This window comes from Silurus meridionalis, chromosome 9, assembly GCF_014805685.1.
Source record: "Silurus meridionalis isolate SWU-2019-XX chromosome 9, ASM1480568v1, whole genome shotgun sequence".
NCBI lineage: Eukaryota > Metazoa > Chordata > Actinopteri > Siluriformes > Siluridae > Silurus > Silurus meridionalis.
In genome coordinates, this window is record NC_060892.1 from 24455416 (window position 1) to 24480694 (window position 25279).

At 41.1% G+C, this 25279-nt stretch overlaps 1 protein-coding gene across 1 annotated transcript in view; it reads left to right on the plus strand.

Annotated features, from left to right (window-relative positions):
• diaph3 (diaphanous-related formin 3) overlaps window positions 1-25279 on the plus strand; it is a 287165-nt gene that overhangs the window by 70772 nt on the left and 191114 nt on the right. Inside the window, 2 exon segments of the mRNA XM_046857511.1 lie at window positions 19048-19122; window positions 19522-19591. Coding sequence (XP_046713467.1) covers window positions 19048-19122; window positions 19522-19591 — 145 coding nt within the window.

Genomic DNA, 25279 nt, shown 5'->3' on the forward strand with positions numbered 1-25279 from the left:
CGTATTACACGTGTGAGAACCACATTTTTAAGTATATTGTTTATGTCCAGGTCAGATAGAAATAAAATGAGTCATTCTGCTCTATAGCAGGCCACTCAAGATCCTCCATGTTCATGGTCTTATAAAGAGAGAATTTCATGCTATCGCATTCAAAGACAATTGTGTGCCTTTAAGTTTGTGCTCCCGTATTTTATGAAACACATGTGGCTGGAAAAGCCAGGTGTCCTATTACTTTTTCCTTCCCATATAGTTTATAGTATACGTATATATTCTGCTGCTGGTAGAACGAAGTGCGAAAACAAATGCGTTGTTCAGACATGACTTGTGCTGGGATTCGGCTGCAGTTAGTACAAGTCCCAGACAAAGTGATTGATTCGGTTTGTGCTTGCTCATACGGCTAACATAATGCACAGTGTCAAGCTCATGCCGAGGAGCTAATTCCTTCTCTCGCAGCTTTCTTCTGCGCACCGATACGCTTCATGAAGGTCTTCTGTTTTTCTGGCACAAATAGATGCGTCTTAGTTATGTATAAATAAGTCTTTATGACTTGATGCTTATGATCAGACGGTTACCTCGCTTTCAGCCTTTCCCCAAAATTTAAATGCCTTCTACCTGTTCAGGTTCTTTACTCATGTCATGACTTGCACTTCAGCTCTATAAATCATTTCCCGTTTTCTTCCTCTGAAATAATTCCACTGTGATCTCCATTTCTCCACACGACTGTCCTGAAACCTCCCTGGATGTCTAATCCATGGTACCTTTCCTGATTTCTGTCCTTGTCCATGGTCCTGATGCCTCAGTGGAGCTTCCCTATGAATGAACTTCACAATTGTTACATATCGTTTCCCCCAAAACTTTCCTTAATTACTCCATCTCTACTATTTATTCCTTCCAAAGACGAGTCAGAACGGGGATGTGACATTTAGTAAGAGACGTTCGCTTCCAACAAACAAAAACAGGACAAGATAGATAGATCTCTTTTCTTTTTTCTCAGAGGTAGAAAACGCTCTACTGCATTTTTTTTATTTTTTTTATTTTCCCTACGACTACAAAAGCAACACTGTAACGTACTTTCCTTGTAAGCGGGCATTTTATTGGGACGTCGCCATTTTCCACAACATGCGAACCAGCTTGCTGTGATAAGTGATGTAAATTTTCCTCCACCAAATAACACAACCGTATTCGCAGCGGTCTGTGGATTTAACAAGCGCGCATGCCTGCATGTTGACTGATCGAAAGTAAGTAAAACAAGCACCGTTTTGTTTCTGATGCTGTGAGCGTCCACGTCGCTTTGACATCAAGTCGTGGATTTTAAAAGGACCTTTGAGTTGAGAGCAGTACTCCCAGTGGTAGTTTAGTTATACACTATACGGACAAATGGTAATGGACCCCTGAATGAAAGCTTCGTATATGCTTTTAGAACATCCCATTCCTGTTATAATAACCTCCACCGTCTTAGGAGGATGTTCCACTAGATTATGGAGTGCACGTTTGGAGTCCTGGTACTGATGTAGGAGGAAGTGAGGAGGCCTGTGGGGGCAGTCAGTGTTCTAATTAATCTTGAAGGAGTACAGTAGGGTCGAGGTCAGCGCTCTATAGCAGGACTTAGAATAATCACCTATATACAACTGAGTAGTTGAGGATTAAGGGCCTGGCTGAAGTGTCAGTTTGGTAGTGGTGGGATTTGGACCTTCAAATCAGTAGTCCAACGTCTCACTGAGCTACCACTTCAGCCCGGTCCATCATGACAAAGCCAGCTCCAAGAAGATATGCTTTACACATGTTGAAGGATGTGGAAGTTCTTGATTTCTAAAGCTTATTGAATGATTTGGAATGCTGACTGCACCCAAGACCTCCTCACCTCACCCACATCAGTACCTGACTTTGCGACTGAATATGCACAAATCTCTCCAAGCACAATCTTAGAACACCTAGTGGAACATCTTCCCAGAAGAGTGGAGTTTATTACAACAGCGAATGAGGACTAAATGTGGAATTGGTTACTCAAAAAGCACAATCCAATCTTATGGTCAGGTGTCCACAAAAAAAAAAAAAAAAAAAATCACATTCAGCAATTGTGGTTTTAAAGACTTGCAGTAAAATGGCTCTTCTGTAATAGTTTACAGAATATGGGATATCAAACTATAAAGGTTTTAAAGGGTAACACCTTTAAATAAAAATTTGTGTGAATTTGTGTGTGTGTGTCCCACACAGGCGACTTCAGTGTGTATATTGTTCCTCAGGCTTTTCCCCAGGCGCGCTGAAAGCAACCTCTTTAACTTTTCAGCCTCAGGGCTCTGTGTCTGTGCCTTTGTATAAATACATACTTGCCAAGTATATCTTTTTTTTTTTTTTTTTTTTTTCTTTTTTTATTCCAGATTATTTGTCACAGTAATGGGAAAGGAGCATGACAAGCGATAGTTTTAATAAGCAGGGCCCCCATACTTCAGCGTTATTTCAATTAAGCAGTGCCTGTTCTCAAAACCTAATGGCTTACTGTAAACAGTCATGCTGTCATTTCCCTTTCATTCTAATCACTTAAATAAATAAATAAATAAATAAATAAATAAATAAAAAACCCCAAGGAATTTGTAATCAGCGAGCTTCGTGTGGTCAGAAAGCATTGTAGAATCCCTTCGTTATACGGATTTAAGCAGCTCTGTCTCTCCTTACCTTCGACTTTATTGATGCCGGACACGGCGCTATCGATCCAGCCCAGCTCGGATGGAGCTCATTAAAGTAGCTCCATGTTTATGTCTTCGGCACCGGGCTTCATACCGGCATCGCGCGAGCGCGCCGGCGCCTTTCTCATCAGCATCGCGATAGATTATTCCATCATCTTTCTGGCTGCATGCTGAATAATAGCGACGCTTGATCACCGAAGTCGTTTCGCTGATTAATTGTGCAAGATACACTGTACGGGGAAAAGTTTTAGGACACCGGACTATTGCCGTTTTAGGTTTGTGTTCTAATAACCTTCTGAGATGATGTTCCACTAGATTTTTGGAGTATGCTTGTGGAGATTCAGCTACTAACTCGTGTACTGATGTTGGTGAGGTGCTTCAATTTATCCCATTGGGTGTTCCATAGCTCTGTAGCATGCCATTCAAGATCTTTCAAACCAATACAAAAACTCCAACAGTGCTTTCGGTCTCCTGCAAACCATAACGTATCAATCTGTCTTCACATGACACCAATTCACAGGTTCAGGAGAGACATGTTCAGTAAACTTGGACACTTATGTGTCCACATTTAGACCCCATTTCCTTACAATAAACGTCACTCTGCTGGGACGATGTTCCACTAAATTTCGGAGTGTACTTGTGGAGAGTCAGCTACAAAGTCAGGTGATAATGGAGGTCAGGGGTGCAGTCAGTGTTCCAGTTCATCCCAAAGGTGTTCAGTAGGGTTGAGGATCCGAGCTCTATACCAGCTCATTTAAGATCTTCCACGTATTTCAAACTACGGAAACCAGATCTTCATGGAGCTGGATCTTTTGTGTACAGGGGTATTGTCACATCCAAAGACAAGTCCCAATACTTTAAGGCTTTACTTCGTCCTTGAATCGCCTCATTTGTCCACATACGATGCAGAGCCACTTTCGTCTTTCCTGGCAACTGGCTCCTGCACATTGACTCCTGAATACCAAAACTCCAATTGTGCTTTCGGTCACCTGCATTTTTTTTCCTTTTCTTCTTTTTGAAGAATAATTGTCACTCAAAGAACATGCACCGATGCAGAGCCCTTTTTCTTCCCCTCGCGGGTTTTTATATAAAGACTTCTAAATTGGCACCTCACAAAAATGCTTTTTTTTTTTCTCTCTCCATAAAGAAAGATCTGATTACTCAATGTGCACTGGGGTAGGTCTGACTTATCTGAATGTCTAATCCAGCTATTTCAGCCTCATTTGGCCTGCAATTGAAACAGCTTATTGAGTTTCTGTTTGCTGCTGTCTCCTATACAAGAGATTGGGTGCACTGGGTTTGGGAGGAGACACTTGAAAAAGAAATGGGTGAATGGTTGATCTTCTGCAGCTGAGAAATGAGAACTATGTTGTTGTACACTCATCATTGTCTGTATATTTTCATGATTTTTCATCTTTCAAAAAAGGTTTATGCTTCATTACACACATTTTATGCAATTAAAGATAAACAATTTATTCACATAGATTCAGATAGATTTGCATTTTCACACGTTTTCCTTCTACTGTCAGGTGGAAGATTCTACCTTCACATGAACGCCAGCTTTAAGTTTAATAGAACTAATTTAGTTTTTTTTTACTAACATTAATAAACATTAATTAGCGGACCCCCTGCAGGGCAGTGGCTGAGGGGATTTGTGTTCATCCAGGTGCAAGAGCATTAGTTTGATCATGTACTGATGTTGTGGAGGTCTGGGGCGTTCCAGTTCATCTTAAAAGGTGATGATTGATGTTACATTTACGGTATTTGGCAAACGACTTTATTCAGAGTGACTTACATTTTGAGCTACAGGTGAGAAGCTTTGGGGTTAGGGGCCTTGTGCAGGGGTTTTCTATTTCAACCTTCACATCAGTGACCACCATTTGGTAGCTTCAAACTTGAAGAACCACATGAGATTGTGATGGTCAGGTGTCTACAAACCTTTGGCTGCATTTTGAGCTTATATACTCTTATATACTCTATTTCTTTAGTATCAGTTTTATCGTTTCTGTATGAAATTGTTCTAAACTGGGAATCCCAAAGGGAATCTATCCATCTATCCAGATGTGTTGGTTTTCAAGCCTGTACCACTTGAGCTGGAGGATTGAGCACCAATGTTTGCGACTTGGCGCGTTCTTATACACACGATGTGACCGAATACGAAGCCTCCTGTTAGAACACTCAGCCAAATAATGTTTATTCCGGTTGTTGTCGGATTTGAGCAGCTTGTTCATGTCAGCTCTGTTCTCCTTTTCAAGATGGCAGACTGAGTCGATCTTATAGTCCTGAGATGATTTCATGCTGAGCCTATCAGAGTTAGATGGAGTGTCGTGTTCTAGTTTTATCCTGCTTCTGCATCACTAGTCATCACTAAAGCAAGCAGTTTCCCAAAAGCTTCCAGGCACCTGACCCTACAAGTTTCATCTCATTCCACATTTAGTTTCCATTTGCTCTTATTGTAAGCTCCACTCAAGATGTTCCACTAGATTTTGGAGTGTGATTGTGGAGATTTGTCCTCCTTCATCCTGGAGTGCAGTCAGCATTCCAGTTTATTCTATAAGGTTGAGGTCAGAGCTCGATAGCAGGAGATCTTTCCAACCCATATAAACCATATCCTTATGGAACTCGCTTTGTGCACAGGTGCATCATCAGGCTGGAACAAATGTGGGTCTCCCAGTTCAAGTAAATGAAAAGTTGTATAGATATCCTATGGAAACAGTTAAGTATCCACATACTGTATGGTTGTAAAAGTGTCCCAATGAATATGTCCATACGATGTGTATTATATATAAAAATAATCACTGTGTGGGTGTACAATTATTGTTTATTTTAAGCTAAAGATGTACTAAAGCAATGGGCACAGTTGTTTAACAAATGTTTGTGTCCTAATAAATCCTCCCACTTATTTTATAAAAAAAAAAAAAAAAAGAGAAGAAATGCTGATTTATTTGCCCCTCTGACTTATAAATAAATCTTATAAATTACATCTGAGATAAAAAAAAAAAATTCCAATAAATAAAAGAAAATATAATAAAGGCTACACTGGAGGGAATAAAAACAGACTGTGGCTGATGGGAAAGAGAAAATATGTAAAGATTTCTAATTCAAATTAACACGATGCTTTGAAGTTTATTAACCGTCCTACTTGAAGCGAACCCGATTAACTTGCGTGAAGCCGGTAAACGCGGCGGATAACGCCGGCGCCTCACGACGCCGGGGTTTTGGAGTTTATTTAGATTTTAATCCCAGGCTTTGAAATGACGCGATCAGATCAGTTCGGCGGCATGAAAACAAAATGCTCTCATGCGACTTAGTCGATTTACCTGGAACTGATGTCATATAGTTTTTACATGTAAATTCTATACGGACATTACCGGGCAAAAGTATTGGGACGCCTGACTTTTCCAGCCATGTACCGTATTTTTTCGGACTATAAGCCGCTACTTTTTTTCCACTTTTTGAACCCCGCAGCTTAAACAACGAAGCGGCTAATCTATGGATTTTTCCTGGGTTTTTCCCGTTTTCACAAACTTCAAGCCAAAAAACTGAGCGACATAACATTAGACCAATGAAATTTCTGAACGAAAACGGAAAAACGCACCTCACCTGTGTTCTGAGCTGCAGGGCATTGAGAGAAAAAATTCCTCCGGTGGTGATTTTTAACGCACGACGTTGCCAAAAGATAAACTTTCGAGAGAAATAGTTGTGAAAGGAAGGAGGAAGACAGTGAACAATGATTTACTTGGTAGGCTACTGTTTAGATACAAGCCGTTGTAGCGCGTTGAGTCTGGGTAAAGGGAGAGCTCGCTAACTCCAGTTACAACAGAAATCATATAAGCACAGACAGGTTTCCAAAACACGTGCTTTTTTATTTTTCTTGGCAACAGCGTTAGGGGTTGGTCAAAGAAACTTAGAAATGAGCATCAGAAAATAATAAGGACATATTCCTTGGTCTTGCACACATGCAGTAATACCGGAAAAATGCGGCAGCAGCCTTTTCCCAAAATACCGCTATGCTCCTAAAGGAGCCACGACATATTTCACCCATTGAATGTCTTTCATTAAAGCCTGTGTAAAGTTTATTAGTTTCAGTGTAGAAAGTGTTATTATACACAGGTGCGGCTTATTTATGTTCAAAATAAAACTATTTGTCAAATTCAGTGGGTGCACTTTATAGTCCGGAAATTACAGTATATTTCTTCCCCAAAACTGTCCTAAGTTAGAGGCACACAATTGTATACAACGTCTCTGGATGTGGTAAGATTAAATTTCCCTTCACTTGATCTAGGAGACCCAGAAGTGTTCCTCTGTGCACTGTGCCAGCTCCATGAAGTTCTGCTATAGAGCTCTGACCTCAACCTTATTGAACACCTTTAGGATAAATTCGAGCACTGAAATCCAGTGAAACATCTTCGAAACGGAGACTGAATGTGGAAAGGGATGTTCAAAGATCACGTACAAATCTTATGGTCAGGTCAAACTTTCATCCATAAAGTGACCATTATCAGCTTTATTTATTAAAGATCCAGATGTTTTATGCCTCTAAAGGTTCTATGGGATACTATCGAATATAATGTTCCATTTGTGAGCACCTTCAAAGTTGAGTTTTAGTTGATCCGATGACTGAACTCTGAGAACACGATCACGTCTTTTTCTTAGTGTTCACAATATGGAGAAAAAAACTAAAACATTTCCTACTGAATCTCAGAGGGCCTCCACTCCTCGGCATGAAAACTTTGTATTTATTTATTTATTTTAAAACACTGCAGCTTTTAAAGGTCAAGCGAGGAACTAGAATCGATCTCGCGATTGTGTGCGTGGAGCAAAGTGCTTGACGTCAGTGCTTTCTTCAAGTCTGCTTTATTACATTGTGATGGGCCACTAAACACACAGCTGACTGTATCAGTTACCCAGAGGGTAGAATTACCAATCACATGCCTGCAATAACACAATGGTCAAAGAAAGTCACTATACTGTATTCTCTCTCTCTCTCTCTCTCTCTCTCTCTCTCTCTCTCTGCACCACATTTATGTGCTATTGACTTTGTGCTGGTAGTTTGGAAAAAGAGCTATATATGGCTTGAAATAGTCAGGTGTCCCAATAATTATGGCCACACAAAGTGTCATGCCTGGGCATCATAACAGCTTCGTTTAATGAGACGCTTTAATACGTGCAGTGACAATCTTACAAATGTTTACACGTGTAGCTGCTTGTAAAAAGCTGCTTTGTTTTCTTTCTGTAGTTTATATTAAAATGCATGTTACCAAGTAAAATCCTGAATAGATTTGTGTGAATTATAGATATAACTCAGTTCAGTTCTGCAATCCGATTGGCCGATTTCGAATTTTGTATTAACATGCCAGTTTTTCAACTAGTAAATCCGACACGTCTAAGCCATCGTCCTGTTCATGAACTACTCTAAATTATTACTTGTTTTTTTTGCTCAACAAACCAAAGTTGTTGCTGATAGAATGAATTATATAGTGGAAATGTTTTGTTGTGATTGTTATTAATGATGAATTAGACGATTTATTAAATGCGGGATTTAATCCTGTTTTTGTCTCATATGTGTTTTATTTGTTTAAATGTATCATTTTATTTGCTTATTCATTGAACTCTAATTTATTCAAAAGATTTAGTTTATTATTTAGTAATATTTTTTTAATATTAATTATATATTTTATTGTTTTTCTTTTATTTAAGTTTATTATTTGTAATTGTTTTAATTGATTATTTACTCATAAGTTTTTTATTTTGTATTTTACTTTTAATTTATTACTTTTTATTTTAATTTAATTATTTATTTGCATTTTTGTTTTGTTTTATTATTTTTTTTATTTAGTTAATTGCAATTTTATTATTATGATTATTATTATTATTATTATTATTATTATTATTATTATTATTAATAATATTTTTTAATACTTATGGCATCGTTTTTTTATTAATTCATTTGTTTATTTGTTTTTGTTTATTTTAGTTTTTATAAGTAAAAAAAAAACCCATTTGGTATCTCTCTCTCACACACACACACACACACACACACACACACACACACACACACACACACACACACACACAGCTACGCAAACATAGACAGTGTGAATTACTCATCTCCGATCCACTGTTCTTGAAGGACTTCACCTCTTCATGACCTGATTGACTCCTAAACTGTTTAAAATGACGGTTGAAGTCACGGCAGGTTGTTTCAACTGCACCTGCTCCCGTGAAAGCGTGTTTATATTTATTATTTGTTTATTAATGAATGTTTTTCTACATTCACCTGGATACTTTTTCATGGTTTATCTGTCTTTTATGTATAACACATGCTGATTATGACCCCATCAGTTCACTCAGCCTGTCACATCCCAGCACCGTCTTTATCTCACCTCCGAGAGCTCTCCATGGGTTCCACCATTATAAATCATGCCTGGTGTATAAATATGTTCCTATTTGTGGCTTTTACCTACTTCACTATGTGGGTTGGCGAGTCACCTCTGAGTGAATGATCCCAGGCTGCTTTCTTCTCCATATTCCAGGCAGGGGGAGGACAAAAAAAAAAAATAGGCCGAGACGAAAACGTTACACCCGGGGCGATCACAGGACGATTCGAGTTAATATTTTATTTTCGTCTCGCCGCGCCTTCGACACAGTGCAGCTCTAACGTGGCTAACGCAGCCTTGGGAAGGACTCTCCGGAGGGAGAAAGGAAGTCAAGCTACCTTAGCCATGAAGTTAGCCAGATAAGATGGCTCATTTTTCTCTTTGATTTATGGCTGTTGTTGTTTCCTGGGAATGAAGTGATGAATTTGTTTTTCACTGTTTTTAATGCTCAGGCTATAAGAGATAGGAAGGGAGAGAGAGAGAGAGAGAGAGAGAGAGTGTTTATACTGTTATCTTGCCAGCTCTAACAGGTGAACGATCGCACATATGTTGCTTAGACGACACTTTTCTTTTTCATCGACATGACTGACGCGTATTCCCTCCGCAAGCATAAATTACACCAAAACTCATTAATATTTTACTCTCGCTCGACTCAAATCTCCAGACTGCCATATTTCATTCCACGCAAGGCCTTCGTGTGGACCGCCTCGGTTTCAAGGGCAGTTTGCACGCCGTAACCTTGCAGCAACTTTCCGTCGAACAGGTTCAAATGAGAAGAAATGACGGAGGGATCCTCATGGCACAGCTCCCTCGCTGTGCCACTTTTTACTGGTACATCTGTACACTTGGGTCAACATGGCAAAGCGGGCAAGGAACTTGGCCGGAGGAGTGTTGGAATTAGAGCGATTAGATTGAAAGTCACTCTGTAGAAGGTTGCACACTTGGTTGATGACCAGCTGATGAAAATTTGTTTTCATTTTTCTTTCTCAGGACACGTTTATGGGGCAGCCGGAGAAGGTTTGTGGTCCCAATTTTCAGCGAAGTGAAATGATATGTGTTATACTACTATATATATTATATATAAACTATATTTTATATGTAGTTTCAAAACGAGCTCTGTTTACAAGAAAAATCTTTACTTATACAGGTTTACACACCATCACCTTTAAAATAGTCCTCTTGCATTGCAATACAGCGCTCCCAGCGTTCCATTTCTGGAATGTGTCCTGGAAGTCTTTTTTGCGAAGCGTGTCAAGAACCTTCTGAGATTCTCACCGGATATCTGCAATGGTGTCAAAACAGTGACCTCTGAGCTTAGAGTTTCTTCTTCGGGAAGAGGACGAAGTCCGCAGGAGCCAAATCAGCCTATCACCGATTTATAAAGTGGTTGGTGCTCCCTGTGACTGTGCGTGCAGCCTTGTGCTTCCATCCGTTAGCGTGCCACAAAACAAGTCTCAAAACTATGATATCACAAATCATTCCTTTCAGTAATGACTACTATTAATTAGCTTTAGTATTGTTCAAGTTTCTAATATATTAGCGAAGCTTGAATATCTGTGAATGTGTATTTCACAGTGTAGAATAAACGATCGTATCTAATATACCCTATACAAAACTTCCTGGACACCTGACCATTTTTTTAAATTCCATTCCGCATTTAGTCTCCATTTGCTCTTATAATAACTTCCACTCTTCTGGGAAGGTGTTGCACCAGATTTTGTAGTGTTTTGGAGTGAAGTCAGCGTTCCAATTCATCCTAATAGTGTTGAGGGTCAGAGCTTCATAAAAGTAGATCTTCCACTCCAAATGATGTAAAGCATATCTTCATTGGAATCAGGGGAATTGTTACACTGGAACAGGTTCGGCTTTCGCACTTCCATTGAAGTGAAAATCGAATGCAAACGCATCTATATACGTCTTATAGCTGCACGAGGGAGATGTTTTCCTGAAGACATCATACTTTAGCTCATGAGTATAAATGTGAGATGCTCACACCCCTACGACATCCTTAATCTTTTGATTTATTACATTTTTTGGGAAACAGAACCCTGACACGGAGACTGCAGTGAGAGGAACAGATCACTAAACGGGGCTATGATGTTGGACGTGTTTGTTGGTATGAAACTGCGCCCAGCCTCAGCTGCGTACAAGCAAAAGTGTCAGATTATCCCAAAAAAAAAATAAACAACAAGCACAGGAACGAAATAAACGATCGATTCACCGGAGAGTGTCGGATCCGAGCCCCACAGAGGGGTGCATATGGAGCCTAAACCATCCCTGTGCTTGTTTTTAACATGCCCCCACCGCCTCCGGAACCGAAGTAGCACTTAACGTGATTATGATCGGTGGGACACAGCACTCGATGTAGCCACTCTTGATTGGCGCCTCCCATGGTGAAGTGCGCTGCCTTTTGTTTAAGGCTTCAGCTCTGCCGCCACTTGAGGCAATGATAGATATTGTTATTCCGATGCGTGGGTCTGTCTCCAGATGTTCCCTTTTTGTGATCGAGCACTCCTCTGTGGGAGAGAGCGAGAGAAGAGAGAACAGAGGAGGTAGATGCTGTTTAATATCAGCCCTAGTGATGCACAAAAGGCCTGTTGCTGATTGCTTTCCATGGGCTGATCAACCCAGCTGCATCCACTCCCCGTGGAAGCAAAGAAACAGGGACGAGAAGTCGGTGAACATCGCGGCTAATTTCCCCATGTCTGCGTCCGACAGTCGAGCGGTTCGAGTTCGCCTGATCTGCCGCATGCTATAGTGCACCCCCTTCTCTCTCACTCTCTGTGTCGCGGCGCTTTCACGGGAATTGGCACTCTGTCCGCGCCCCGGTGGCTCCCATTGGTTTTTCCCTCACGCGTACTCGCCGCCGATGCATCAACTGATTATTTTCCCCTCCTGCACTCTGCTTCACCTGCTGATGATTGGGAAATATGGCTGCTCGCTCATGAGCTATGCATTTCAATGAAGCGCTTGTCAGGAGCCGAGGCCCTGCCCACTCAATATCGCTCGCCCGCCTCGGCCCCATCCTTTCCAGGGAGCAGGGCACTAAATTGAATTTTCTCTCCAGCTCAGGAGCTTCATTCCTCAGCCGTCAGCAGACGGGTGACACCCCCAGACGGTGTCAGGGACTCTCATTACTGACCCCCTTCACACCCGGCGCTATTGAAGAAAAATCATGTGGAAAACTCTGAATATCTGTGTGTGTGTGTATGAGGCACTAGAGGTGGCTTAAAAACCTTATAAATTCGATCAACCTCAATATCATCATGGTGTTTGAAATATTAAAATGCTTTATTTCTGGATATCTTGCTGATATCGTCGTACGCTTACAGAGCAAGCAGGGGACAACATCTGACTACGCTTAGGACACTCGAGCGCAGCAGGTTTATACTCTGTGCAGAGGTGGACGAGTCATAAATCCCTTAGATATTCCACCTGACAAGTCATCACTCCACAGCGCTGAGCCTGTCTCCTGATCCGGTTGCCTAGAAACCTAATTGTAAAGTGGTAACTGGTGTAATAACCTGATGTCATTAGATCATTAGGTGCATTCTGAGACACAGAGGGGAAACAAATAAGCCTAATACTCATAGGCAAAGCCATTTTTAAATCCTTGAACTCTTGTAGGTGAACTATATGGCATCCTGATGATAAGATGTGCTTTTGAACATCTCAAACCACATTCAGTCCCAGATCGCTGTTATAATGACCTCCACTCTCCTGGGAAGATGTTCTAGATTTTGGCGTATGCTTGTGGTGATTTGTGCTCATTCAGCCAGCTCGTAAAATTAAGTACTGACCTAAGTGAGGTGAAGAGGCCTACCCATATCTTCCGGAAGCTGCCTTTGTGCACATGGGCGGTATCTTTAAAGGTAGACTGATTTGATGATGACCTCGTGTCTGCCATGTATATATGATGCTAACATAGCGTTAAAGCTCAATAAACAAACAAAGGACGTCTGCCAAACGTAAATAGGAAGAACCTCATACGGCTGAGAAATGCCAGGTGTCCCAATGCTATTGTTCATAGTGTTTTTTAAATATGCATATTTAATTTAAACCTCAAATTTTTTTTTTCCGGTTGTAGAGAATCACCTAAAGCAGAACGGGAAATCTGACAGCGTCGTGGTATAATCACGGTATCATGCACTGCTTCACCTCCTCATCCATCATCGTTCGTTTTGGAAATATTTCCAGGTATTGAAAAGTTGGCGGGCATTATGGTTTCCATTTCACAGTCCCTAAACATTCATCTACGTTTCACAAATACGTTTTCCATATCAGAAGTGCCTGAATAATGGTACTGAGAAACCCTCCTGAATAAGTGCCTGAATAATGGTACTAAGAAACCCTCGTTTACACAAGGACTCAACCCTCATGTCCAAGGTTTTAGGAGTTTGCAGGGTATTTGGTTCCCAGAATTCTTTTTTCTTTCTTCCGGGATCATCGGTTTACATTTAGCCGGTTCTCCGTATTCGGCCGTGAGACAGTTTCCGGAAGACCTTCTTTCATCTCAACAGTTTTGCATCACGTTTTTTTCCAAGCCCGAGATTCCTTCCCCAAACTCAGTGTATATTGATCCAGTTAGCATTTTATTACACATCACCGTTCCTTCATTTCGGCGGAAAAGTGTTTGATTTATTCCGCTTGGCCGGAAATGAAGAAATGCACCAAGAGGAATTTTGCGTCAGGATACCTGAGAATATCAGAAACGAGGCGCTTCCCCTTGCGCTCTACCCGTTCTTAATAATTTCAACTTCGATCGGAAAGGCCCGGGCCGTAGCGGAGCGTTCCTATTCCGCTAACAGTGACGGGTCATTACAGCTTCAACGGCAGGATTTCTATCAGCTGCGGATGAACTTCTGACTCGGCTCGTCTCGTTTTCTGCTTTGACGAATTCCAGTCAGGTTGAGACCTCCTTTCGTTTTACCTTGAGGAGTCACCAAGACATACATGCTCGAATTTGATTAGCAGATGCTGGGAGGCATGCAGCTTGTTGATTAGAACTGTACGAGGACTGCATGATGATGCCATTGGACGCCTCACTGCTTACAACCCCTCCTCTTCCGTCTTTCTTTCCCATCCCTTCTCTCTTCCTCTTTTATTTCTATCTGTTTTGCTTTTGCGTTCTCGCTCTTTTCCTCCCTCTTGATGGTGCTGTTCCATCTCCGAGTCAATCCGGGAGGTTCCACACGTTACGATCCCTGGATGACTTGCACTGCAGTAGGAGCACATTGCACCCGTACGATTGTTTACTCGCATTTCCCACTGCTCCGATTAAACAGCAAACAGAGACCTCCGGTCGCCACAAACAACACAATCATCAGACCCCCTCCTCCTCCTCGATTTCATCTCTGCCTGAGCTCTGTACCAACCCGAATGAGAGTATATACTCTGTAGAAACGGCTGAAAAGTGGACAGGGAGATAAATATCTGGTGTATTGGTCCAGGGGGTATTGTCTAGTCTGTTCTTTTCTCCACACGCCGCTACGGATGTCTAGTGTTCATCACCGATCAACAGAACAAACGACACACTGTGAAAACATCAAGGCAGCTACTACTCTGTACAATACAATTATCCTCACAACACATCTTCACGGCTTCTATATAGTACTTTCGGCAAAGAATTTAAAGCCACACAGAGTGGTATCGTTGTCGCTATGGCCAGTGCTGTAAAAGAGCTTGTAAACAAACATTCATGAAAGAGCAATTCACTTGGGCGAGCACTGAGACACCGGTGCTTCCTTATACCCATTTAAAGACTTCCTCTCCTTGTTCAAATTAACCGTGTCTCAGTCTGGGTTGAAAATGAATGAATCAGAAGAAAAAGAATAGTAGCCAAACAAGCATGTACAGTGTCATATTAATTGACAGTAGAATTGGAAAAATGTCTCCAGATCCATTAATGGTGCTACTTACTTTAGTCTTTATCTCCGGGTTGTGTGATGTAGCTCTATAATCACACAACATAGAGCTGTATCACAAGACATAGAGCTACATCACAACATAGAACTAATTACACAACATAGAGCTACATCAAAGGCATAGAGCTACATTACACCACATATAACTAAATCATAAAGCTACATCACAAGACATAGAGCTACATCTATGTTGTGTGATGTAGGTCTATGATTTAGTTCTATGTTTTGTGATGTAGCTTTATGTGTTGTGATGTAGCTCTATGTGGTGTGCTGTAGCTCTGTCTTGTGATGTAGCTCTATGATTTAGTTCTATGTTGTGTGATTAGTTCTATATGGTGTGATGTAGCTCTGTCTTTTGATTAGTTCTATGTTGTGTGATGTAGCCCTATGATCTAGTTCTATGTTGTATGATGCAGCTCTATAATGTGCGATGTAGCTCTATGTTGTTTTATGTAGCACCAAGAGAATCGCTTGCCTCATTTCATGTATGGTTGGAATGATAATAAAAGCTTCTTGACTTTGACCAAACTTGGACTTGGCCAGGCACATAGCCGTAGTGTGGCGTTAAGAAAACAGAAAGGAAAAAAAATCAGCAGGTTTTTTTTTGGTCACTATTCCAAGTCAATTTGCGATGCTGATGTCTATGGTACCAAAGCTCCCGATTTCCCACGAGTCTTATTCTTTGTGTTCAGTTAATCTAACATGAGAAGTGAGGGAAAGTGGAAAGGAACTCGTGACATGCAGGATTTCTTATAAAGGTTTCACATTTCCAACTTGTGCATGAAGCAGAGAGAGAGAGAGAGAGAGATACAGGGCCATCAATTGGACAGTATACCATTCTCACCTATGCAATGTGAAGAAAACAAGTTCAGCGTCAGGGTTATTGCTCTGTGTACCATCACTCTTCAGCACTGGCAGCATGATTCAGTCATTTTGAGAGTGTGTCTGGAAAAGTCTAGAACCATCAATCCTGCTTCTCCTCAATTCTGCCAGGCCTGCCTTGCAGTGATGCACAGTCTCCGAGGATTAACCCGCTCGCGCTTTCTGTTTTTCATCTAAATGGTGTTATCCTGTTATTCCTCTCGCCTCTCTCTCTCTCTCTCTCTCTCTCTTTTTTTTTTTTCCCTTCTTCTTCTCTTCTTCTCCTCCTCCTTCTCCGTCTCACAGTTTAGTTTTCAGTCTCCGTCTTGTGGTCAATTTCAGCTGTAATTTAGCCTCTGAAGTGCACCCACGCCTCTTGACACTGGCTTTCGGAAAATTGGCTATTGATGCTTGCTGCACTTCTTCACTTGTGCAGAGGCAATTTTGCACGGCTGTGTGGATCGCCGTTCTCCCCGATGCGCCATGAGTGACTTGATGAACAGCCCAGGGCCTTGAAGCTTTCGACGAAAGATACAAACGATCGCAGCGAGGAGCCACAAATACGTTCTTTCTTTTACCGGATTCTCGGCGACAGATAAATCGGCCCCGCTGTATGTTCACGTACAGCGGCGTACTTCAGCAGGAGTCGGCGCATTTCAATATTGTTTTCCTTCCTGTCTGATCGCTCGTTTGCAGCAGATGGTCTTTAATGCCCCGCGTCTGTTTGGCATTTATGCGAGCGATGCCTTCTTTTACTTTTGCTGCACGCTAGCTTCTCGGGCCTGCGTTATCCAAATGAAGATCTGAACATCCCGGATGTGTGAACTAGGGCTGCGCCGAGTGTCTGCACTAGATAAATAAATATCTAACGCATTTCTCAATCCCACATTCGTTCCCCATCGAATTATGAGGTTTCTCAAAAGACAACCGAGGCCAGATCAATTGTAGACGTCGAGCGAGCGATGGCGTTTTAAATGGCAATAGAATAAACCCATTAGAGCATCATTAGCGGTGCATTTCACTCGTTGCTCACAGGACTTAATACAGCCGAGAAAGAAAAGTCGAACAAACACTGCTCTGAAAACAAGACTTGTTTGATCATTTCATGTTTCATTTTGTTTTTTGTTTTTTTTTTGGCCTGGTTGAGTTTGATCTCATTAATATGAGAAAGCACTCAACTCTATTGAGAAAGATGCTTGTTTGTGACACCTGATTACCAGACCCACAGGTGCCTTTTGAACATTTCTGTTCCAGTTCCACCTTTTCTATTATAATAAGCTCAAACATTGCCTCAACTCTTAATAAAATATAAATAAACGCTCTTCGAGCAGCGCACAGCCTCACATGTAAAAGCAAACAGCACGTGACGTCAGTAACTCACCTCTAGAGGCCACTGTTGTAATGTCGGCAGACCTTCTCATCCGATTCAGCAACGAACGCAACCCAGAAAAACTAATGGTGTGGATTTTTGCATTGGCAAAACAGTTAAATCGCTCGACCTCTAAAGAGAATTACTGAGTTCTGGTACTGGTTTCGAGGAAGTGATGTGGTCACTTGGTATGCCAGTTTATCCCAAAGTGTTCATGGGCTGTATGCAGGACTCTCAAATTCTTCTACTCCAACCATATCATTAACAACCTTCTTCATGGATCTCAGGTTGTGTACAGGAGCATTGTCATGCTGGAACAGTGTTTGGGTTTTTACAGAAACTTTATGGCTTAGTTTATTTATACAGTGGAACCCACTTATCTCGACCTCGGTTAACTCGACAACCCTATTAAGTCGACGTTTTTGAAGTGGAACCACCAAATTCTCGCTTTGTCTTAGCATTTTTTAATGGTTATTTCGACTTTTTTATGTCGCCGAACCCTAACATCCCGAGCACAAGGGGGGAAAAATTTGCCATTTAACGTCAGTTATGTCGATCGGCGCTGTGCAGCCGCAGAAGAACTCGCGAAAGTAGCGAAAAAATCAAGCCTTACAGATGCCAGGGGCGTAGATTACGCAGGGGACGCACTTTTTAAAAAGTTAATTCGTCCCCCTCACTTTTTTAGTGGAGGAAAATAAAACATTTAACACTACACATTTCGTTCCCCCCCACTTTCGAAATAATGGCTACGCCCCTGACAGATGCTACAGGTGTTGTATTGTATACTGGTGAATCTCTGCTGTTAGTTAGTGCACATATGCCTTTTGTTGTTGAATGTTATGCGATGAACGGGAGGCGAAAGTAGAAGCGCGGCGCTGAACAGCACACGGGAGAACTTGGGATGAGCAGCAAAAGCATAGAATGAACACCGGCAGGATCAGGGGGAATCCGCGATGCGCTTTGGGAAGAAAAGAGCAGCCGTTGAGAGAGTGCCGGTGGGAAGACACGTACCGGGATACGCATGCGCGATAACAACGACCGCCGTGAACCAACATATACCAACAATAACGGACAGTGAGAGTGTGGAAGTTTAAATAGGAGCTGGTGATGATGCTAAACGAGCACCATATGTGCGCGATTGAAGCGGAGCTTCAGAGAAAGCGGAGGTTTGACAGCCCCTGAAGGGGGCGTGGCAGGTGGATTCCTGACAGATAAACATGTACTGTATGTATTTTTATAGCATGCCTTCATCAAACAAATCGCGGCAAAGCTGTTGTGTAAAAACCCCTCCAAAAACACGTGCATGCACATTCTCATTTATTAAAGCACATCATGTACATAAAGAAATTTCAAGCACGTTAATATATTGCCGCCATTTTGATTTTCGTTTATCTCGATCATCGGTTATCTCAGTGCTTTTTGGCGACCCCCTAGGACATCGACATAACCGGGTTCCACTGTAGTTTGTTGTTATTGATAAGATCCACTATTCTGGGAAGATGTTCCACTAGATTTTGGACGAGGCTTGTGGAAATTTGTGCGCAGGCCACTCAAGATCTTCCAAACCACGAAAAGCATTCGTTCATGGAGCTGCCATTGTACACAGGGGTCATGCTGAAACTGGTTTGGGTCTCCTAGTTTAAGTAAAGGGGAAATTATATAGACCATTACAATTGTGTGCCTCCAACTTTGGGGAAGAATCACATATGGCTTCAAAGATCAATCGCAATACATTGGTCCTAATAGTGTTTTTATTTGGAGAAGTACATTATTGTACAGTCTGTCTGCTTATTAGTGTCTTCATATTGCTGTATGTTTTGTGTTGGCAGTTGGGTGCAGAGTTTCGGTCACGAGGGTCTCGGACTTCTTCTGGACACACTGGAGCGGCTGCTGCGCAAAAAACAGTAAGAAATCGTTCTTTTATTCAGTCTCACTCGCTATATTATTTAATAGTCCTCAGCTGCAGTGTTTTTTTTTCAAACACGAGTCTGTGAAAGTATTTATATGTTTTTTTGTTCCAGTAATGTAATTGTCAGTAGCTGTAATCAAATATATTGTATTTAGTCTTCAGTTGGCCACTTACATCAAATGGGCTTCTTCCAAACCTCAGTAAATGAAAAGCAAGTGAATATTGTAAAATGTAGACTCAATGGAACCTCTTGGTAGAAGGTTAAGGTGAAGATCTCTGGCCTTATCAAGAAACCATCATATGTGGCTGGAGTTTAGTATTTAGTTCTGTATTCTTTTATCTGTTTCTTTTTTTTTTTTTTGACTGATCATACCTCATTTTTTCTCCTTAACAGCCAAGAAAAGGTTGATAAGAAGAGTCAGCACAAAGTCATCCAGTGCCTAAAGGCTTTCATGAACAACAAGGTAATGCCATTGAGTTCTTGGACAATTTCACAGTCACCTGTTGGTTGGCAGATTTGTTTTAAAGTCATCTAAGATATATAAATAAACAAATAAACTGCATAGCAAAGTATTTTTCTTTTGGTGAACTTTTCAGGCGGGTCTATTGGTCAGTTTGGAAATCCTCTTATTGGGATTAAATGCTGCTGGGAAAAAGTTGTTTGAATGTTTGGAGGTATTCCATGTTGAAAATGAACTCTTTGTCTCAATGCTCACAGTGCATTGTTTTAAGATCCTGAAGCAGTTTTGAATGCTTCAATGACTCATTATCTAATGCATCTCTTCATCTTACACACTTTTGGAGCATGTGAGATGCCCAGAGAGACAAAACCTTATCTCAATGTCTGTCTCTCCGTTATTACCATTAATGGTTGAAAGATTAATGGTTTTTGCACTGACAGTTGATTGTTGAAACTTTCAGCTATCTGCAAAAATCCATTCGGCTTTCGAGTCGCTGTCATTACAAGAGCGGCCTCTAGGGGGCGAATCCCTGATTCCACATGCTGTTTGTTTTTACTAAATGCTATATTTTATTCATTTATAATTGATTAATTATATAATTATATTTTTTTAATGAATATCCACATTTTTTTTTTTGGGTAATAAAGTATAGTACTCTTTTACATGGCGTGTTTTTCTTTTTAGCATTTTTTTGGTAAACAGTTATCAGCAAGTACGATCCGACCTTGCTATCGGTATCGTTCAAATCGCCTAAAAAACCTCTAATCGCTGTCGCTTGGTCTTTTCTTTCCTCTTCCACTAAATAGGCTTTCAAGGGAAGTTTGATCGACACTAAAATCGCTAAAAAAAGTTTGCCAATTTGGATAGCGGCTTTTCGCTAAATAATACAGTCTCGTATCTATAGAGATTTTTTTCCCCCAGAATGTTCTCGTGACCCGGGGGCGAATCTTTGTCTCCTCCACAGCACCCATACCATGGTGGTTGGGGCCTCAGGTCTAGATTGATGAAAAAAATAAAATAAAAACTCAGCCTCTGTAGTAATGAAAGAGCAGCATGTTGGCGTTTAGTTTCGGGTGACAGGACGATCGGATTGCACGTGGGGTTGATGCGTGTGGTGCAGCAGACACTGGGATTTGGAATGAATAGTGTACACTGTGCTTCGAGCACTAAAGCGCTTCCCAGCACAATAAAGTGCATTAAACATAAATAACTCTGTGTACTGGAGGAAGGGGATGAAGAGGAATCGAAGGCATCTTACATCCAGGACACACACCTGTAATCTGCTTGTGCTCGGGTTCATCATTTCGTCCACCCGTGCGCCTGATGAGTGCCGGTTTAGCTTTTCGGATCAGAAGACCAAGCGAACTCTGCTGTTTTCGTATGGACAAACCTGATAAGAGCCGATCTCCAGAGAAACAGAGGGGTCTCATGTCCACTTCTCTGAACTCAGGAGGGGGTTACTGGGCATGGCTGTTAGACAGGTCTGGAGGGGCGTTTAATGATTCGGCTACCTCTGTTAAAAAAAAGCCTGATAGAAGTAGGTCTCCAGTGGGTCTTCTGATGTGCTGCAGACTGAAGAGGCTACATCTCTATCTCTCTCTCTCTTTCTATCACTTTCTTTTTTTTTTTTACCCCAGACTGATTCTTTCAGCCACACAGCAGACGCAGACACAGCCAGCTGTTTGGCATGTACTCACATGGAATAGGAATTGATTGGGTGAAAAGTGAAGACAAGGACGGGGTCCGTTTTGAGCCCGGTTCCTCTCAAGGTTTCTTTCTCGTACCATCTTCCTTGCCACCACTTGCACATTAAGGTTACATCTGTGACGTTAAAATGAAATCTATTCATTTCCTGCTTCAGGATAATGTCTGTTTGTTAAAACCGCTATACAAATGAAAAGGAATTGATCTAATGGAGAAGGCTCAGCTTGTTCCTTCTTTATGGGATCAGGAGTTTACCACAGGAGCTGTTGATGGAGAAGGAGCAGCTTTATGTGGATCGTTGTCTGGTCTGGCTCAGCCATCAGAAGACTGCAGTCGGGACTGCTGAAGATCATCGGTGCTCCTCTGGCTGAAGAAACGAGCATCCAAAATCACTATGGACATCACACACACTTCGAAGCTCCTGTTTTTTTCGCCCAGTCAGACCGAGCGCCAGAAATACAAGATTTAAGTAGAGTTTTCACCCCAGGGCATCCGCCTCATGTCCACTTCAACTTGTACCAGCAATCCGACTTATGTACAATATATGTGAACTATTCAGGTGCAATATAAATTATTTATTATGTTGCATACTGGATACTTCCATCACTAAGACAGATTTGGACGTTTCGCGTATTTATCCTTTGCAGCTAGTCGCGCGGCTGTTTGTTTAATTCGATTAGACCACGCGCCTTCGGATTTATTAATGTCTCATTTGCACTAATTGATATACCCATCAGCGTCTCACAGAGAATACCTGCCATTTGATTACATCAGTATGCGCCGCCGCGTTACGCCGAATCGAATCTACAGGAGGAGGACAAATTTAATTAGAACACCGAACAACATGTCTGGATTTTTTCTATTATGTTTATTAAGGTTTTTTATTTGCATTTGTTTTTTTTTTTCTAGCTTAATTTTAACATGCAGAGTCTATTAGATAGTTTTAATATTAATCTTCGTTTTTTTGTTGTTTAGTTAATTTTAGTTTTTTTTTTTTACAATTACGATTTTACTTTTAGTTTTTATAATTGGATACTGGGGAAAAAAAAAGAAAGAAAAAAAAATAGTACTGAATCAGGAAAATGGGAATAATGAAATATTAATATATTAATCAATAAAAAATTGTAATAATTAATAAATTATGCTATAAATATTTTATAGCGCACTCCGTGCAGCGCACAGTCTCACGTTTAAAACAAACCGCACACGGCATCAGTGATTCATCAGCCGAGGTTTGCTTCTGATCTTTTTGTCAGAAGTCTCAACTGCGACCATCTTTAACCACATGGCTGATGTCTTAAGTAATACCTCCTTCCTCATGATGCCATCTGTTTTTTATTTATTTTAGTCCAGCAGTCCATTTTCATGAAACTCCTGCACACTATGCTGCCACCCCCATGTTTCTTGGTTGTGAAGCCTCGTGGTTTTTTCCTTCCATACACAGTGTTGAACACAGTGAACATTTCAGGTTTTTTTTATCTGACCAGTGAGCAGTGCTGGAGGCCGTAATGCCATTTTGATTGGATTAAGAGCGTCTTCCTGGATGACGTACCTGCATTAATACCCGATGCCTCTAACTGTTATTCGTTCCTTTTGTCAAGTCTTTAAGGTGCTGCTCCAGGTGACAGGGATCATCTGGAGATCATAACACCTTCAGTTACTCCTTCATGAGCCTAAATTTACTGTAGGTAAACTGAAGGTGTTATGATCTCCAGGTGATCCCTGTTTCCTCCAAAAGTTGTTTGGATTTTCTCACAGAAGGCCCAGATGTACCAATTAACTCCAGATTATGACCAACCAGAACCTTCTGATTTAGCGAAGTTGTGGAAAAACAGTTTCGTCTCCTGTTTTACCTCAACTCAAGGCTGTAAATAGCATGTATTAATTCAGAGCCCTCTTGCCTACATCAAGCGACACGGAGATGACAACCTTCAGGAAGTCTTGATAAACCTATTTTAGACGAATTAAAGTACTACATGGGATTTTCAACCTGTCTCCTAAACACACACACTTGTCAGCTTTCACACACACTTGTCAGCTTTCAGCCTCCTTTATAATCAAGCAGGGACAGTGTTATTTACCCACAGGTCCTGTTTGCTACTCCAGACTTCTCGCGCCTCCCTGTGGCATCCCGAGACACTTTCCACCCACTGCGCCTGCCAGTCAGGTGTTCCCACCCAGCTGGCATTGTCTTCTCCAGAATTAAGATAACAAGAACAGCAAGACGTGTTAAAGACCTCGCTGCACATGAACACGCTCGTCCAGCTCAGGACGTTTTCCTTCCTAAATCTCCTACAGCGCTATAGACTGTACACTCCATAGACAAAAGATAATGAGACCTGACAAACTGTTATGCGCACACGTGTACACAATGTCTTTGAATGATGTCATCCTTTCATTTGAACTTGGAGACCCACGGCAATGCCCAATGCCAGCTCCATGGAAAAATGGTTTGGTTGTGGCCTGCTATAATGTAGGTGTCCATTAGAGGTCACCCTATAGTGGAGTTTAGAGGTAGTGTGGATCGTATTCGCCGATAACCGATTAATCAACTGCTAACTGTTAATCAAAAAGAATACTGAATAAAAAAACATACCAAACTTTATTACAAAAATAAAGAATAAACCTGTACCGAATAATGAAAATGTGCTGAATGTGATATATATTTAATATAATTTAATATAATTCATATGTTCATTAATGAATATAATTTATATAAAATATAAATATAATGTAGCGCTCTCCGTGCAGCGCACAGTCTCACGTTTAAAAACAAACCGCACACGGCGTCAGTGATTCGCCTCAGAGGGCGCTCTTGTAATGACAGCAGAATAGAAGAGGGAAAAATCGGTATGGATTTTTGTAGAAAGCCAATATTTCCAGCAATCAACTCAAGGCGCCGATTAATCGAAAAAACCTTTAGATCTGTCGACCTCTGGCGTCCATGGAGATTTACTTTGATCCAATAATTATATATATGCACAGATCGTCCTCACCAGAGCTATTCGAACCGATTCGTGCAAATTTTTACAGTGCCATCATAAAAACGCTAAAAAAAGATTTTATTTAATTTGCAGACATGATTAGAAGATTAAATAAACAGCTTTTATTAAGTATTTCCTTGTCAGCACATACACACTCTTTAGTCTGTTCCTCTGTTTGATGTCCTCTTTGACTCTTTGGCTTTCCGTAAGGAGTCCCAACTGTTCCTCTCATTTCCAGACCATAGAGATTTTACTGCCTTGTGTCTGTTCTCTCTCTCTCTCTCTCTCTCTCTCTCTCTCTCTCTCTCTCTCTCTCTCTCTCTCACATTTCTTTTATTCTGATATTTGCATATCCCTGATCGCCCCCTTTCTTTCTTTGTTCTTCTGCTTCATCTTTTTTTTTTTTTTTAAGATGTCACCATGAATTTCAAACTCTAGGTAGACGTTTTCCATATTCATTTTTTTTTAAATGAAATTCCCACATGCATCGCTCATTACGCCTCCCAGCATAGAGATCATTGTCAATTCAAATGTTAGGGGAATAAAAAAAAAAAGAAAAAAGTAGCTTTTTGATTTATGTGTGAAAGACATGAAGTGTAATCTAGGATCTGTTAAATTAAGCACATCGTATGCTTTTATTAGCTCGAGATTACACACGGGCGAAAAGGAAAAAAAAAATTCCACTTGGTGTGCGAATAAAAAAAAGCGTACATTTTAAATATTTTACAAGCGACCAAAGGAAGCTAAGGATCTAACCGAGGCTAACAGAACATTAATCATCCACCCTGATGTCATCCAGCATCTGCCCCCAGGCTTAGTTCTTTACCGTGTCCTTTATAGTATATGTGCTACCTGTTCGACACACGATCCGTAATTATGAACACCCCCATTGTTATGCAGATGACATCGAGTTCAATGTAAGTGCAAATTCACCAGCGTTTCCAGTCTGCTGTCAATCATCAATCATTTCTGACCCAAAGCTGCCGAACTGCTATTACGCATC